This window comes from Ipomoea nil, unplaced genomic scaffold (genome assembly GCF_001879475.1).
Source record: "Ipomoea nil cultivar Tokyo-kokei standard unplaced genomic scaffold, Asagao_1.1 scaffold0146, whole genome shotgun sequence".
NCBI classification, from domain to species: domain Eukaryota; kingdom Viridiplantae; phylum Streptophyta; class Magnoliopsida; order Solanales; family Convolvulaceae; genus Ipomoea; species Ipomoea nil.
The window spans coordinates 471,940-490,152 of record NW_017616574.1 but is presented as its reverse complement, the minus strand read 5'-3'; the positions used below and the strand labels follow the sequence as shown (position 1 = coordinate 490,152).

Here is an 18,213-nt window from a genome sequence, read left to right as displayed (position 1 = left end):
GCCATCCAATACCAAAAACTGGAAAAAAAAAAAAAAAGGAATCTAGGGTTGATGGAAGATGATCATTTTATAGCGGGAACCGAATGGAATTATTTTAGGAAGATTCCAAATTTCAGCACTCTGCATTCTCGACACGTCGAGCCTCTAATCTGGGCATTATCTTTTGCTCTGATGCTCCGACTACTTCCTCTTTTTGATCCAATCGTGCTTGAAAATCTTACGTTGCTTTTAGACTTAGCCTGTAATGGTGAAAAAACACTACCAAACACCGTAAGACATTCAAAACAAGTGTAAAACCATATTCTAACGAGAAAGCAAGGAAAACACGTATTAAATAGGCACGATTAAAGAACTTTGTTACTGAGATGAATCAAAATAGCTATAAAAACATGCACAAATGTGATAACATCAAGTACCCCCAGTGAAACCCAGACCAAATTTTGTAGAAGACTTTCTTCCTGAATCAAGTATTTGGTCAAGTGTTGAGGTGGTGTCCATCATTTGGATTTGTCTTTTGAAGGTGCTCAGCTCCTGCTTCAAAGTTTGTACTTCCTGTTTCAGTTTCTCTTCTCGATCAAACGCCTGTTTAAGCAGTAAATATCTATTAGCTACTTGATTTTGGTACACTTTACTAGCGTTGGCTAATATTCCTATCTCACTAGTCAAGGTACGATTAGCTTTACGTAGGGCTTCCCACGTGGGATACAATTTATTAAACTCTACTTCATAAGACAAAGCAGGTAAATCTAAATCTTCCGCGGAGCCATATTCGCCTCCTTCTGAATCAGCTATGTTTCCAAGTTCTAAACACGCTGAAACACGAGTAGTGAATGCTACAAAGTTACCAGAAATTTCTTCTGCGTCAGATCCAGCTGCGTCAGTCTCCGGTTCATCGTCACTCCAGGTAATAGCCGACATGGATTTCTTACGTCTTAGATAGGTGGGACATTCTGCTTGGACGTGACCAAAACCTTCACACTCATAGCATTTAATTCCTTTATTGCTAGATTTGTCTTTGGACTGCCCTAGACGTGAGGCGGAAGGCTTGAAATTTGACGAGCCCGTCCTGGGGATAGCTTTTGATGTATTTGACATTGATCTTTTTTTTTTTTTTTTTTTTTTTTTTTTTTTTTTTTTTTTTGTGGTTTGTTGTTGCGGGAATTCTTTGACACCTATTTCAAGATTTTAGAAAATTACTTAATTAAAAACACAACAGTATCATCACCTGGTTCATCTGAGTCAGAGACAACATTGTTTTCTTCCGCGGCAAAAGCTACCTTTTTTCGTTTTTTAGTGTGGTCAGTAAGAATTTTCATTTCATATGTTTGAAGGTTTCCCATTAACTGAGTGAAGTCTTATTTTCCCAGCCGTCATGTTCCTGAATAGCAATGACCTTCATCCTGAATCTTGGCGGTAGAGATCTCAGAATTTTCTTTACCAGTTTTGCCTGGGTAAAAGGTTCACCAAGGACCATTGCACGATTCGCCAATTCTTGCACTCGGCTATGGAAGCTAGTGATGTTCTCTTCTTCGCTCATTTGAAGTTTTTCAAAGTGAGACTGCATCAGTTGCAACTTTGTTTGCTTCACTGAATTCGTGCCCTTGTAGGTTGACTCAAGAGCTTCCCACGCACTTTTAGCTGAACCATAACCTGCAACTATAGGAAATTGACTATTATGTATTAGTTGGTAAATAGTATCTAGTGTTTTATCATTATTTCCAGCATTAGTTATTTCAGTTTGGGTCCATTCAGTTTCAGGTTTTGCCACTTGTGGACCGTCAACACTCGTCCCAGCTTTTGTTGGATGAGTCCAACCCGTCACAACCGAACACCAAACAAGTTCTCCTTGAGCTTTTAGGTGTGTTCGTGTGCGTGCTTTCCAATAAGCATAATTGTTGCCTGTTAACTGGGGAAGAACCTTAACACGATCCATTATGAAACACTCAACAAACCGTGAGATTGAACAAAGTAATAGAATAAATAAAAGCAATAAAAACCATTGAAAACTTGAGTTCAAGAAGCACGGATAGCCAGATCGATAGACTAATAATTTATGTCTCCGTGCTCTGATACCAATTGAAAAAGTGCCGTGAATCTTGAATTCAAATTACAACTAAATATTCTACTTGATTTTAGAATAGATATTACCGTACCAATTAATTTAGTTATTTAACGAAAATAAATAACGAAATAAAAGCCATAAAAAAAAGTACACCGGAATTGATCACGCAGTTCGGAGCACTTCTCCTACGTCTGCGGAGCAACTTACATCTGCTCAATCCACTAGATGTTCACCGAGGTGTTTTACATGGGGTAAGTACATAAGGCGATCAACCACTACTACCACTACAACCTTCCTAACATCCCGCACAGGATTGGTACGTGCATGCCATCACAAGCTTCAAGAGTTGATGTTGAACCTGACTCAGCAGACTGCTTCAACAATGATAATACGCTAGTTAATATAGCAATTTGAAGTGTATTTAGAAATTTCCCTTTCAATTTGTCAATATGGTAATTCGTGTATCTCAATAAAGCTGGAAAGAGTTTCCTTTTATAATGTTGTAGCTTCAAACCAATCTTCTCTCATGTTAATGCTGGCCACCCATTCAAATCAATCATAACCATAAACAATAATCAATCACTTAATTATAGCTTCACTTCCAATAACCTGTTTGACCACCAATTCATGCCACACGTTTGTAGATAATATTTCACATGTTTCTAAATTATTTTTGACAAATAAATTAGCCAACATATAGGGTTTTAATGTGCATTAAATTTTACACTTACAAGCAGATTAGGGTTTTGGGTTTGTGTAATCTGGCATGATTTTTCAACTGATTAGGTCTACGATTGAAAATAACCGGTTATAGAAGGTAGTATTGTGAAGTGTAGAATGTGAGAGTAAGGGAATATAGATCGCGAACAAGAAGTTAGGTTATAGACTGAAAATTTACATCTGAGAACGGAGGAACGAATGTTAGGGTTTTTTGGGATTTAACCGTGTGGTAGTTCTGGTCCGATAACATTTCCGGCCAGAAATAATGGATTATGGAAGAAATTTTTGGATGCATGAAAGGCTAGGAGAGAACGACGACGAGAGAAGAGATTTGGGAGTGAAGTTTCCAGAATGAGCGAACGGCAAGGAGAGAAGGGTGAGAAGAAGCAGGCAGTGCGATAGTGGAGCTGCAATTGTAGCAATATGTCGTTTCGTCCTTTAAAAAAAAAAATTAGATTTTTTAGGTATTTTGTTTGTGGGTTTGGTTATTTGTTTGGGCTGTGTATTAACAATCATTATGCCATGGAACGATGTTCACCATCCATGGTGAACACAGTCCCAAATGGTAACGGTGCCCACGGGCATCGTTATCTTCCACCAATCTTTTTTTTTTTTTGATTAACAGCGCGACTTTTCTTCTTCATATTCACATTTTGCAGTTTCACTTCCTCTTCGCGCAAGTTTCTTCAACACTCATAAATTATGAATGTGCATGCATGGATTTATGAATGTGCAGTTATGAAATTATGAATTTTCTTTTATGAGATTATGAATTTTCTTTTATGAAATTATGAATTTTCTGCTATGAGATTATGAATTTTCTGTTATGAGATTATGAATGTACAGAAAATTCATAATTACATAACTGTAAATTCATAATCTAATAATAGAAAATTCATAATTTAATAAATGTTTTTTTGTTATGAGATTATGAATTTTCTGTTATGAGATTATGAATGTACAAAAAATTAATAATTACATAACTATAAATTCATAATCTCATAACAGAAAATTTATAATTTAATAAATGTAAATTCATAATCTGAACATATAATGCAAAACGCCGTTAACAGCACATTAACTAATTTTATTTTTTTTTTCGGTAAAAACGATACTGTTTGGGACCGTGTTCACCAAGCATGGTGAACACGTTTCCACGGCATAATTTGCGGTGTATTAATATTTGGGTCTTAGATTTTACTGAATATTGATATTAGAAATTGGTCTTGAGTTAATAAATGTTAACACACAAAAGCCAGGGATGTTTACACCACACTATATCTACCAAATGTCATTAAAACTAAATCCAAAAACAAAAAAAAAAAAAAAAAAAAAAACATTCAACCACTAAACACCAAAAAAAAAAATAATAATAAAAAAAAAATAAAACTAAAACTTAAAACAGTAATGCCAATACCAGATTAGACAACTTTACACGCGGTGACGCACAACTACGCACAAACCGGACATAACCTACCTTTGACCCCTCAAACACTTTTACCAAACAACACAAACCCCCAACAGGAATACAAGAACAGACAAAATAATACGTTTGAAAACCACTAATAAAACCACCATGCAAAACAAATCCACAAACCGAAAAACAAACCCCACCTCCACCGCCCCCCACCACGAAAATGCCAAAAAAATCTATATAAAAAAAAAAAAAAAAAAAACCAGCTAAAGGAACCCTAAACCAGCTACCATATCTCCGATCACCACCACGCCTGCTGCCCCCCACCCCCCGAAAACACCAGCCACACCCCCCCTCCCCCTGCCCAAAACCCACCAACCGTAGAAGAACACCCAAAAAAAACACACATGCACCGACTCAATGAATGAAAACCCTAACCCAGCTAGCATACCGCCCATCACCCCCAACACTCCACCCGACGCCGCCCCACCCCCCCCCCCCCCCCCCCTACAAAAAAAAAAAACCCAGAAAATACAACCCCCACGCCAAGACCACCAATCGCTGAAAACCCCCCCAAAAAAATCCACATGCACAAACAAAGAAACTCGATTAAAACCCAAACACCTTCAAATCAATACAAAAATCCCAAATCAGGAACTAATATACAAAAAGAAAAAAAAAAAAAAAAAAAAAAAATCACCACGCAAAAACCCTAGAAACCGAGACCAAAAACCACCAAACACCCCACGCTGGAAAATGTATTACATATAACGACTTACAAAAAAAAAAAAAAACAAAAGAGAAAATCAAACCAGTAGAATATGATCTCGGAATACCTAAAGGGGAACGAGAAGAACTGTCCTTTTGACGCTTAGAACGCCTGGTAGAAGAACCGGCCATGGATACTACTTGCACGACACGTTCCGACGGCCACCGGAAAAGAAACTCGCTCGCCAAAACAGAGGGAAGCCGTGGGATTAGGAGACCTGAAGAGAAGTGATTAAGAGAGAGAGATATTGGAAATCGAGAAGGCCGAAAATACCGCCCTGAAGAGACAATGATTAAGAGAGAGAGATATTGGAAATCGAGAAGGCCGAAAGTACCGCTAAATATCTTTACAAACGGGGAAATAAAATAAATTGGCAGTAATAAAAGCAGTGAGAAAGGACAAAAATACCCCTAGCTTCATAAAAACCCACTAGCACGTGCAATCCAAGTGAAAACAATCTCAAACGTTGAAAAAAATAAACGCACAAAATGTGGGCTCACGAACTCACCTGGCTAGGGGGGTTGCACCGGATTCAAAATCTCTCTCTCTCTCTCTCTCTATATATATATATATATATATTATATATATATATATATATATATATATATATATATATATATATATATGTATGTATGTATGTATGTATGTATGTATGTATATATTCACCCCGTGCATCGGATGGGTGGAGTACTAGTATTACCCAAAGAAGAGAAAAGCTCTAGAAAAATTATTAAACAATCGTTATCCAAACTTGATATATTGTGTATAATTATTAGGAAGATCCGTGGAGAACTATCGGCTTCTAATCTATCCCCTGAAGTGTTGAGTAAACAGTGGGGTATGAAGGATTAAAGTAATCTGGTGACCTAAGACTTCTATACAAGGTATGAGTTAAGTTGACTTTGTTTGATAATTTTTAAAGAGTAATATCTGAAGGGGTATGTTATTTAGAAATTGATGGGAGGTTACAAAAATTTGATTTAATGAAAACATGATGTTTACTTTAAAAATGATTTTTACTTTCAATATAATATTTGTTCATATTATTTGCCTTATTAAATTTTTAAGAGTATTAAATAGAAATAGTAACTTACCCACATTTTTAAAGTTTAAAAGATCTTAAAAATTAAAATATATTAAAATGACCCGTGGGATAAATTTAAACCTGAAAAAGTTATTAAAATACTTGATAAAGCAATAAAATTAAATAAAGAAGCCTTAGCAGAAATTGAAAGGTCTTATGAAATTATTAAAGAATTAAATAGTAAGTTTCAATGAAAAAATCCTAAAGAAATAATCCAACAAATAAATGAATTTGTTCAAGAAATAAAAAATATTGAAATAGAAATTAACAAGTTAGAGACCTTAAGATATAAAATTGTAATATATTTATTTGTTTAAAATTAATACGTATTACAGAAAATTTTAAAATTTTAGAATATTCGGATTAAAATCACGACTAGTATAAAGAAATTTAATGCTGAAAAAGTAATTAAGGGACTTGATAGAGCAATAAAATTACACAAAATTTTAACATATTTATTTACTTAAAATTATATACTCCTACTAATTTAGTCTACCCACACCGAATATTACTCCTACTAATTTAGCCTACCACACACCGAATGTATTGTATTTTTTTCAACATTAACAATAACAATAATAATAATAATATAATAATAATAATAATAGTAATAGTAATATATTATTATTATTTATTAAATTATTACGAAGTATTATTATTGTAGTTGTTGTTGTAGCAATGTCCTAATAAGTCTTTTGCATCTCAACCGCTAATAGTAAACAACTAATTTTACTAAATATTTCTTTACAAACCGCTAATACAATTTGTCGGTCAAACCCGTTTACACAATCCATTATTCGCTATTCACTAACACAATCTACTAACCGTTAACCACTATTTGCTGATTGCCAAATAAAACTATAATCATAACTTTAGGGGTCCAAGCAATATCATTCCTACACATTAACCAAATCATTTGTCCAATCCCCTACCACTTAGGGACGGGAATTAGTCTTGTGGGAGATGGTTACGTCATCATCTGAGGGACACGCCCAATCACCACTGTGGAATGCGCATTTTCTTACAGGTTATTATTATTAACATTAATTATTATTTTCCCACTTTTTTTCGGGTTTTGGTCTTCGCGATCCTCTTGGCTCGTCTCTGTCGTCGACCAGTAGAGTCTTCTATCTTCTTTTCACAGATCTGCGTCTGGTAATCACCTCTCTCCACACTCTATTTCTCTTTCTGTATCTATACACGCAAATACATACCGGACAACATATTATTATTATTATTATTGTTTTGTTTTTTTGGCTATACGAATAAGTTTAGGTATTAGCTCTTAGGGTTTTACGCATCTTCCTCTTTTCACTTTCAGTATCGTATTCGGCGTGTTGCTGTGTATGTCTATGTATAAATTTTCACAAATTTGTTTGAGCTTTGGGGAGGACGAGGAGGAGGTAATTTGGGTTTGGATTGTGCGGTATCTGAGAAATGAAAATTTTTTAGGGTGCTCTTTTTGGAATGAATTTTGGTGAAACTATCTCAGTTGATTATAATCCCACATTGCCGCTTGGGATGAATAAAAGGTTATGTATAACTTTTGTCTTCCATTTGCAAATGTTAATGGACAGTATCTGCAGTTGAAGTGCAGACTGTGAATTCTGTACCTGTGAAATGCGCTATGTATAGTTAATAGGAGTTATGGGACTGTAACCTCAGGGCATTTGCTTTGAGTTTCAATGTGCAACTTGATTTGAGCTGTTGGAATTGGAGCAAAAGGTTGAAAAGATTTGAACTATCAAGACCAATGTTGAAAAAATTGCTAGGCGCCTGGGACCGCCTAGGGCGCCTAGAGCGCCTAGGCGGGCGCCTAGAGCGATTAATCGGCACCTAGAGCACCTAGGCGGGCGTAATCGGCGCCTAGGCCCGATTTTTGCAACACTGATCAAGACCGATTCCATATTAAAATCACTGAGCTTGACTGAGATGGTATAGTTGGGGCAGAAATTCTTGGATAGCTTGTTTTCCTTGGTCTAGTTCCAAGCCTTTAGGTCATTGATTATCTGATACTTTTGATATTCTACCTGCCCCCCCTGTTTGCTTCAACAGCCTGTATTTACAAATGCCGCAAAAAAGGAGAGGAAATAAATGCTTCACTTTTTACACCAAGTTATTTTGTTACTTAAATAACTACTATGCTGCCATCCTTAATCACCCTGTGTAACTTGAAAATTGATATGCCTCTATTGTTTCCAAATTTTGTTCCCTCCAATAACTTTGGCTCCTCCACTATTGCCATCGGAAACAGTGGATAAATAACAATCTAGCTGTTCCATGATGATATTAGTGAGCATATATTAATTTCAATGGAATTGCTAAAGAAGGGAAAATTACAAACTTTTTTTGAGGGGTGTTACATTACTTCATGTTTATGCTCGTGAAATCATATTTTGTTGTGGTGTCAATGCTCCATGTTGTAATGGAAAGCCAATGGAAAGTCTTCAAATATAAAATGGATTCACATAATTAGATTGGGAATTATGTCATTAAGTTTTCCTCATTTTGACATTTTTATAAAAATAATTCTTTTCGTGTTTGGTAGCCTGTTTGTCACCAAATTTCAATGTTGCAAAAATCGGGCCTAGGCGGTCGGCCACCTAGGCGCCCTAGGCGGTCCCCAGGCACCTAGCGATTTTTTCAACCTTGCCAAATTTAAACCTTTTTATCCCCGATTAATTTCTCTTTTTTGAGTTCTTTCTATTTCTTTTTGAGGTTTGTGAGTGGGGATGGGGTGGCCTGCCGAATGAAATTCACTGGGAAAGTATTGGTGAAAAATCATTAGCAACAAAACCAGTGTTATCAAGGCGTCGCCTAGGCGTCCGGTCGGTCAAGACCGAACGCCTAATGTGCTCGCCTCGCCTAAGTGCAGAATACAACCCCAAACTCCACAAAACATACATGGGCAGAACCTACGAACTAACGTCACTAAGGCGAGTTGGCTGGTGTAATTTCCAGCCGGAGAAGTCGCCGGAATCTGCCTCACGCGCCGGCGCGTGGTGTCGGAGCAGCGGCGGCGCGGTTCAAGCTCCGGCATCGTCCTCTTGTTCCGAGCAAAGCCCACTACCTCACTCTGGCATGTTATCAATAATACTAGACTTCTCACCGCCCTAGGAAAAACTATTCATCTTCTAAAGACAACTTGAAGTAAATAGGGTTGTGAAAAGGCTGCCCAAGACAAGATATTTTCAATATACAATAAATACTAGACTTCTCACTATTCTAGGAAAAACTATTCATCTACTTAAAGTAAATAGGCCAGCAAAAAGGCTGCCCAAGACAAGATATTTTCAATATATATATATACTTTTTATTTATTTAATACTCATTGCCTAGGCGGTCGCCTAGTCGACTAGGCAGTCGGTGGCATCTCGCCTAGAAAGTCCGCCTTGATAACCTTGAACAAAACTCCTGTGTGACAGGTGTTAAAACTTTAAAAAAATTAACTCTTATCCGTAACAATGGAATTTTTACTGTCTCACTCTCAATGCATTTGCCTTGTGTTGGTGGTTTTTATGTTTCCCATGTGTTTTGACTATATTCCTGACTTTTTTAGGGTCTTAATTTATTATTGGTTTCTTGTTAGAATGTAACTTCTAATAATTATTTTTGATTTGCTCTTCCAATTATATTACCATTTATATTTCTCTTTGACTGGCTGTTCCAATAACGTCCTCCTTTTTGCATTATAGGTAATTTCACGTCGGAAAAGCTTCCAAAATTTTATCCCAAAATCTTTCAGAAGAAAAGCAAGAAAACTTGCCGCTCCACCTGGAAAAAGTTCTGCATGACCTCTTGACATTTCTACAATGTCAGGGTTGCTTAATGTATTATTCCTTCTAGAATCTAGATTGCAATATCTATCTAGTACTAAACTACTAATTTTATTTTTGTCATTTTCCTTTCCTGTTTCAGAATCTAATTGATAGAATCTAAACTCTACCTTTTACATTGTACATGAACATTTTTACTCATGCTATGCATATCAGTACATATCTAATTTTCCTTTTTTACTGTGTTTAAAATTCTTTGGGATGTGAGTATGATTATTAGCACTGCATGGTGTTGTTAGACTTTTAGTTCAATGTATAAAATAATTATTAATCTCAGTCTTAGAATGTAAAGTACATGGCTGTCTTGGATCCTGGACAAGAAATGCCTAGTATGAGCTTTACCAGCATTGTTTGTGATAACTGAGATACAAATATAATGCTTTAGAATCTTTCAAGTCATAAAAGAAGCATTCTTTTTTGGCCTTGATGGTCATTGGACACACTGTTTCATTCCATGCCCCATTATGCTGAAGTTTGATTTATTTAACTTGGTTGTAGTCATCTTTGAACGGATCAACCTCAAATCTTACCGACAACTCTGGGCGCTCCTACACATCATTCTCAGCTCAGTCTGGTGCAGCATCTCCTGTTTATCATCACTCCGGTAAGTTGTTTACTGGATTATGATGTCTTTATGCTTTTTAAGCCAATGATTTACAAAGCTCTTCTTCACAGGAAGTGTGCAGGGGCTGCATAATATTCATGGGAATTTCAATGTTCCCAGTATGCCAGGTACACTTGGATCGAGGAACACAAGTATAAACATACCTTCAAGCAGTGTTCAGCAGTCCGGGAATAGCCTTTCTAGTGGTCGGTTCACATCAAACAATCTTCCAGTTGCTCTTTCCCAGGTATTTGTTCTTGGGGATCTGGAAGTCTTGTAAGGCATCAGAGTGAATGTTCTTAAATTTATCCAAAACAATTGATGGGGGATAAGATTACTTTCAGCTCTTTGCTAAACTTTTGTGAGATGTGAAGACAGTATTGGCTTAGGGAGTTGGGGATGATAATTTTCTTACAATTTCAGAAAACATTTCAATGGTGTTTTTGAAACATGTGCCTCTAAAGGTTTCTTATTGTTTCATTTGCTACTAATTTGCAGATATCTCATGGCAGTTCACATGGTCATACAGGGATGACGAGTAGAGGTGGTTTAAGTGTTGTAGGGAACCCAGGGTATAACAGTAACACAAATGGAGTCGGTGGTTCAATTCCTGGAATTCTTCCAACTTCTGCTGCTATTGGTAATCGAAGTGCTGTCCCAGGACTTGGAGTGTCCCCGGTTTTGGGAAATGCCGGGCCAAGGATGACAAGCTCAGTTGGAAACATAGTTGGTGGGGGGAACATGGGAAGGAACATTAGCTCTGGTGTACTGTCTGTGCCTGGTCTGGCATCACGTTTGAATTTGACTGCCAATAGTGGTTCTGGAAACTTGAATATTCAAGGACCAAATAGGCTAATGAGTGGTTCTCTTCAACAAGGTAAATTTCTGTAATTGGTTGTCTTGAGCATCTTATCAAATGAGCCAACAATAAATTTGGGTTGTGGTAGTTTATAAATGGATAGATAGTCTTTAAATTGAAGTATAAATATATCTTAAGCTGAGAAATGCTAGGTTTGCAAAACAGAATTGCCTTTCGCATTCACTGGTTTCACACTGCTACCTATTTTCATTCAAATGTAACATGATTAGATTGTGTCATTATGGGATTTTAGATGGTGCTGTAAATTCTTTAGTGGTATATAAACTTGAAGAAACATGTGTAACAGAATTTCTCATTTTACTTAGTCCATCTTTTACACTAATAATGATGTCTCTCTATTCAGCTTCTCCACAGGTGATGTCTATGTTAGGAACCTCGTATCCCCCTGCTGGTGGCCCACTATCTCAAAATCATATCCAAGCAGTCAACAATCTTAACTCTATGGGAATGTTGAATGATATAAATTCAAATGATGCCCCTTTTGATATCAATGATTTCCCTCAACTATCCAGCCGCCCTAGTTCTGCTGGAGGCCCTCAAGGACAAATAGGTAAATCTTTTTTTTCTGTTTTGTTTTTTTGGGCACATTCTGTTCAGGTATGTTTATCAACAATGCTATCAGGTCACTGATGTATTTGATCACTTCCAGGTTCATTGCGAAAACAAGGCCTTAGTCCTATTGTTCAGCAAAATCAGGAGTTCAGCATTCAAAATGAAGATTTTCCAGCTTTGCCAGGGTTTAAAGGTGCATACAGTTCATTTGTGATTGTATTCACTGTGTTGATTTATACAGAATGTGGCAGCAGTATGGGTGCTGAATTTACATATTTATTCACCCTATCTACCATGTGATCTAGAGGATAAAGAGCAGGCCGATACATGCAACCAGTTGATCCTTCATTTTGTTGATTACACATTAGAATTTTACACCCAAGTATTTTGAGTTTGTTAAATGGAATTTAAGTTTCTTTTATCTTTTTCAGCTAAGTTGGAGTTTATCATTGACTATCTACTTGATTTCTTAGGTGGCAATTCCGATTTTGCTATGGATCTACACCAGAAAGAACAGCATCATGATAATTCTGTTCCTATGATGCAGCAACATTTTTCTGTAAGCACTGTTTCATCAGATATTGCTTTACCCTTAATTGTTGTAATCTCTTTTCACTATATTTTCTTTTATTTCTGCTTTCATAACTGGTGATTCAATGTGTAGATGGGAAGATCTGCTAGTTTTAGCTTAGGAGGAACTTATTCATCTCATCGCCCACAGCAGCATTCATCAGTGAGCAGTAGTGGTGTCTCATTTTCAAATGTAAATAATCAAGATCTACTTCACTCACATGGTTCAGATGTCTTTCAACCATCCCATTCAACTTTTCACCAGCAGGTGCATACTACTTTCCCCCTCTGAATTGGAAATATAGTTTCTGGTGTCTTTATGTTGGTGCTCGTAGTTAAAGGTGGGTAGAACCAGGGAATAGTGTGCTTGTCTGATGTTTTATATGTTAAACAAAATCTGAATCATGATTAAGCTGCTTTATGGAGAAAGCAGCAATCTTCTGTTTCCACTGATGTTAAAAAGTTTGTGGATCCCACTCTTGCTAGAAGGGTGCAAGTGTGTTGCACTGATTTGATATTTTTGTTTTCTGGTTTTTACTTTCTACAGCCTGGTGCATCCTCTGGCTTAGGGTTGCGACCTCTTAATTCTCCAAATTCTGCTTCTGGTATTGGTTCCTATGACCAACTAATCCAGCAGTATCAGCAGCACCAAAATCAACCCCAATTCCGTCTGCAACAAATGTCTGCTGTAGGTCAGCCATACAGGGATCAGGGCATGAAATCCTTACAGCCGCTAGTTACTCCAGACCCATATGGCTTGCTTGGTTTGTTAAGTGTTATAAGAATGAGTGATCCCAACCTTACATCCCTTGCTCTTGGAATTGACCTGACAACACTGGGATTGAACTTGAACTCGGCTGATAATCTGCACAAGACATTTGGTTCACCGTGGTCTGATGAGCCTGCCAAGGGTGATCCAGAGTTCAATGTGCCTCAATGTTATTACGCGAAACAACCACCTCCTCTGAATGTCAGCTATTTTTATATTTCTGTTATAAATTGATTTTCCTCCTTTAAAAAAGGAAAAAATTCCCTCACTAATATGTTCTATATTGGATGCAGCAAGCGTACTTCTCAAAGTTTCAGTTGGATACTTTGTTTTATATATTTTATAGGCAAGTATTAAGATAAAGTATGACTTGTTCTCCTAGTACTACAATCAGTTCTAAGATATCTTCCTAACTTTGCAGCATGCCAAAAGATGAGGCACAACTATATGCAGCAAACGAATTGTATGCTCTCTCCACCGTCTAAATTCTGTTTTTCCTTTTGTGTTGCAAGTGGACTTCCTTTTATGGGCTTCACTGGTTAAAAATGCGGTATTGCATCATTTTGTTGCAGGTATAACAGAGGGTGGTTTTATCACAGAGAGCATCGGTTGTGGTTTATGAGGGTTACTAATATGGAGCCTCTTGTCAAGACCAATACATACGAGAGAGGGTCTTATATTTGTTTTGACCCAAACACATGGGAAACTGTTCGTAAGGTATGCATTCCTCGGTACATCACTAACTTGAGTATCCTATTCTTTAGTCATACGAGGGTTGTTAATACGATGTTGCACTTTAATGAAGGATAATTTTGTGGTACATTATGAGACGTTGGAGAAAAGACCTGTGCTACCTCAACATTAACCTTGGAGATGTACTTGTCAGTGTAAATTCTATAACCGGGTAGTTTTTACCTGTAGTTTGTTTGTTGTTCAGTTTATCCATTGTTAGTAGTATTTGCCTCATTTGGGTTTAAATGTAGATGCTGTATCTTTTATTTGATAATCTTGAACTGTTATTAGTTGAAGTTTTCTGTTTTAGTATTCTGTGTATTCAACCCTTTTTATTTCAGATCCATATCTTTTTTTTTTTTTTTTTTTTTTTTTTGGTTGATTAACTTCTGTCTATTTGCAAATATTTGATGATTCCATAAGAACAGTATTTTAGAGATGTCAATGTGAGCTAGATTTATATGATGACCTAGCACGGGCACAACTTGTATGGGCTGGCCCAAGTATGACTTATGTGCTATATAGTATTTGGGCACGGCCCCATATACGGGTTGTACCGATCACCCAAAATGTAATATATGGTGGGGCAATTGTGTGGACTCTGGTCAACATAGTTGTGTGGACAATGAATAGCACATGCACATTATTTTTGTATTGAATGTATATGATTTAATAGTATATAAAATAATGTATTTTCAGTACTCAAATAATGTACTTTACATACGCAAATAATGTGCTTTTAGTATACTAAAAATGTACTTTTCATTTGTGGTCACAGGCCATGTAATAATGTTTTATTGTTTTGTACATGGAATTATAGTTATAGTTTTTAGAATGAAATAATAGAATTGTATATATTGATGACGAAGATGTGATTTTTGTAAGCATGAAATTGGTCTGTACAAAGCAATGTTAGAGTTACCCGGTGCGGGCGGGCAAGGTTAAGCAGGGAAGGTTGTTGATGTTATTATATACTCTCTCTATAATCTATATAGCATATATTTTCCTGAATTCATTGTGGAGTAGCTCTGAATCTGAGACAGAGCCTGAGAAGGACCTTGATCTGTTGGGGCGAGAGGTATTTCTGACACGCCTCTTGCTGCTGGAAGTCTCAATCCGATGCATGATGACCCAGTAACACATGGTCCCCAAAGTGGTAGCCAAGATGGTGGTTCCGATGATGGTCACCACTACGGCCATCCACCGCTCTTGCTCCCCGACCACCACGAACGATAGTGCCAAGAACGCCACCGAGATGAGCACGCACGCCACCCACATTAGCTTGTTGATGATCGCCATCATCTGCTTCTTCGCCTTGCTTTCTATCACCACCACCGACGTCTGAACCACCACCACCGCCAGGGATATGAACAGCGCGATGGAGTCGAACACGAAGAAGATCATGAACGGCGATGTCGGCGATATGTTGGCTTCTCCCAACGACTGCCCCGGCAGGATATCCTCTGGGTCGCTCACGTATTGCCCCGGCACCGTGAATATGGCCGCGAACGCCACCGTCGCTATCAGCACCGCCACCACCGTCGTCGAGTTTATGGCGTTGTTCAGCCCCTCCGCGTGCATTTTGTTCAGGCGTTTCGCGATTCCCTGGATGCGCCTTTTCGTCTGCTTCGTGTGCTCTAACTGGTAGTGGACTTCGTGCTTTATGTCGCTCACCGTCTGCTTCAATTCCTTGGCCGGATTTGTCACCACCGGCGGCTTGATGGCACGGGCGCTCTGCACTCCGTGCTCCCTCAGCATGGCTTCCGTCTCGCCATGCCCCAATTTTTCTGCAGTGTCTAGAGCTGTCTCTCCTGACCTGTTCACTGCTTTTGTGTCCATTTGTTCCAGCTCCAATAACATCTTCACAATCTGCATGCATGCATACATTACACTTTTACTTCATCATTTACATATTTCAATCTAATCAACAAAATATCAATCTAATTAATTGCTATACCTGAACTCTGCTTTTTCTAGCTGCTATATGCAATGTTGTGTTGCCCTTAGTATCCACCATATTTACGGAGAAAGGATCAGCTTGGATGAGAGCCTCGACGACGTTGAGATTTTGGCCTTTGACCGCCATGTGAAGGGCGGTTTGACCTTTTTTGTCCACCCTATTAACAAGCCTGGGTTCTTTACTCAATATAGCCTTCACAACCTGGAAATGCCCATTCCTGGCAGCTGAATGCAAAGCTGTTTTTCCATTGCTTTTAGCTATGGCTGCCAGGCTGCCCTCTATCTCCAACAGATAATCCACCACCTCTATGTGCCCTTGCGTGGCCGCCGTGTGTAACGCCGTCGTGTTCGCCACGTCAACCGTCATCGACAGCTCCGGATGAACCTCCATTAGTACTTTCACCATCTCTTCCATCATTATCAAAGTAATATAATGTTGTTAGGCCATTGTTCAGGTGAGTTCACCCTTTCTTATGAATCTGTGTGGACAGATCTGAGCCATTAAATATTTGAGATCAATGGTTTAGATTTTACCAGTTGTGCAACTGTGGCACAGTTCGCCTTGCACATTTTGCAATACTGGCAAAATCTATGCCATTAATCTCAGCATTCAATGACCCAGATTTGTCTACACAAACTCATAGGAAGGGGTGAACTCATTTGATCATGAGTCATGTTGTTATATATATATATATATATATATACTACATTATATATGTTAAGTAGTGAAAGTAAGATATATAGATACCTAAATCGCCTTGTTTGGCAGCAATGTGGAGGGCGTCAAAGCCATTTTTGGCCTTGATTCCGGCGGCCACAAGGTCATAATACTTGATCATCTCCCTAACCAGTTCAACATACCCATATTCTGAAGCCACATACAAGGCGGTTTCCCCCGATGAATTCTGCTTTATTAGCATCTCCGCCGCCTCTTCTTCCAATTCCCCCGTCGTCTGGTCAACCATATCCCTTAACGCCGCAATGTTCCCCGCCCGAGCCGCCGAATGCAACACCGTGTCCTCCCGTTTTCCGGTCAGCTGTTTCGTCATCTTCTTCCGGGAAGCCATCACCGCCCCCCTATCCGCCATTATTATTATTATTTACACAAACAAACTTCAATTCCGATCCGCCCTTGATCTCTGATCACAATAATCTCCTCTAATCACACAACAGCCTCTTCTTCCTCCCCTCAAACACCCATATCAACAATCGCATTTTCTACCATCAAATTAAAAAACCACAAATAAAACAACAATTTTCTTGAATTAATTACCATGATCATATATGGAATGTGTACTGTACTGTTGAGATAAAATCAAGTAAAGATAGACAAAATTCTCACATTCAATTCTTTTATTATTAAGTAAAGATAGACAAAATTCTCACATTCAGTTCTTTTCTTTTATTATTTGTAATGATATGATGGAGTTACACACAACATATACATGCAACCCTAAACATGTATACGTACATATGTAATCTTGTATCTGAAGTTCCATTAATTTTGTGCATTCATATGTTTAGGGTTGCATATAAATATGTTGTTTGTAACTAATATTAAATCATCATTATCATAATTGTTGGATGGAGACCGATATATAAGAAAATAAAGTTTCACAGAGACATATACTTCTGGACAATTAATAAAACAACAGTTTCGTTCCCATAGATATAAGCACATTGCCAAACCACATTAATTTTGTTTTTGTTTACTTTCTGCCATTGCTCAAGTTAATCTCATTCTGAACCAGAAAGATTGAGAATTCCACAAGAAAAAACATGGGTTTTACCTGGACATGATGAAGAACCTTCCACCTCCTGCTAAATGCCATTAAAGATGAAAGAGCTAGCCCATAAATTTTCTGGGCTGTTCATCATAAAAACAGCCTGCAAATTTGGTTCCAATGGCGGAACTACTGCTATGAACGTCAATGAAGGGAGGGAACAGATTCTTGCCCCCATGCACGCAACAAAACAATTAATATTCAGACGTATTAAATTAAATAAATCAAATTAATTGTCTGCAATCTCTGAAGCTTGATTGAAAAAGATGGAGTCTTCTGCAAACGATGATCGACGGCGACGATATGTATATTTCAGAACGTCAAATTTTCTTCTGTTAGCATAGCATGGAGTATATTTTACATAATGTTTAAATTTTCAAAAAAATAAAAATTAAAATAAAAATTAAAAAACCCAAAAAAAAAAAAAAAAATTGAAAGAAGAAAATGATGGAAATGAACGGGCGAGGAAATAGGCGGT

The 18,213-nt window shown here is 37.6% G+C and overlaps 2 protein-coding genes across 2 annotated transcripts; one reads left to right on the top strand and one right to left on the bottom strand.

Moving 5' to 3' along the window:
* Nucleotides 1-7,100: 7,100 nt before the first annotated feature.
* On the top strand, nt 7,101-14,288 carry LOC109172753 (probable NOT transcription complex subunit VIP2). Its single transcript, XM_019322004.1, has 14 exons — nt 7,101-7,204; nt 9,745-9,879; nt 10,384-10,489; nt 10,561-10,736; nt 10,988-11,366; nt 11,713-11,919; nt 12,019-12,114; nt 12,395-12,480; nt 12,586-12,759; nt 13,039-13,461; nt 13,554-13,606; nt 13,682-13,723; nt 13,833-13,977; nt 14,066-14,288. The coding sequence occupies exons 2-14, from the start codon at nt 9,862-9,864 to the stop codon at nt 14,123-14,125; spliced, it is 1,965 nt and encodes a 654-aa protein (XP_019177549.1). The 5' UTR covers nt 7,101-7,204; nt 9,745-9,861; the 3' UTR covers nt 14,126-14,288.
* A 585-nt stretch (nt 14,289-14,873) lies between these two features.
* LOC109174593 (ankyrin repeat-containing protein At5g02620-like) lies at nt 14,874-17,900 on the bottom strand. The gene is made up of 4 exons (XM_019323833.1): nt 17,742-17,900; nt 16,700-17,169; nt 15,950-16,359; nt 14,874-15,861 (listed from the first exon to the last, which is right to left on the bottom strand). The coding sequence occupies exons 2-4, from the start codon at nt 17,037-17,039 to the stop codon at nt 14,980-14,982; spliced, it is 1,632 nt and encodes a 543-aa protein (XP_019179378.1). The 5' UTR covers nt 17,040-17,169; nt 17,742-17,900; the 3' UTR covers nt 14,874-14,979.
* Between the last annotated feature and the right edge of the window lie 313 nt (nt 17,901-18,213).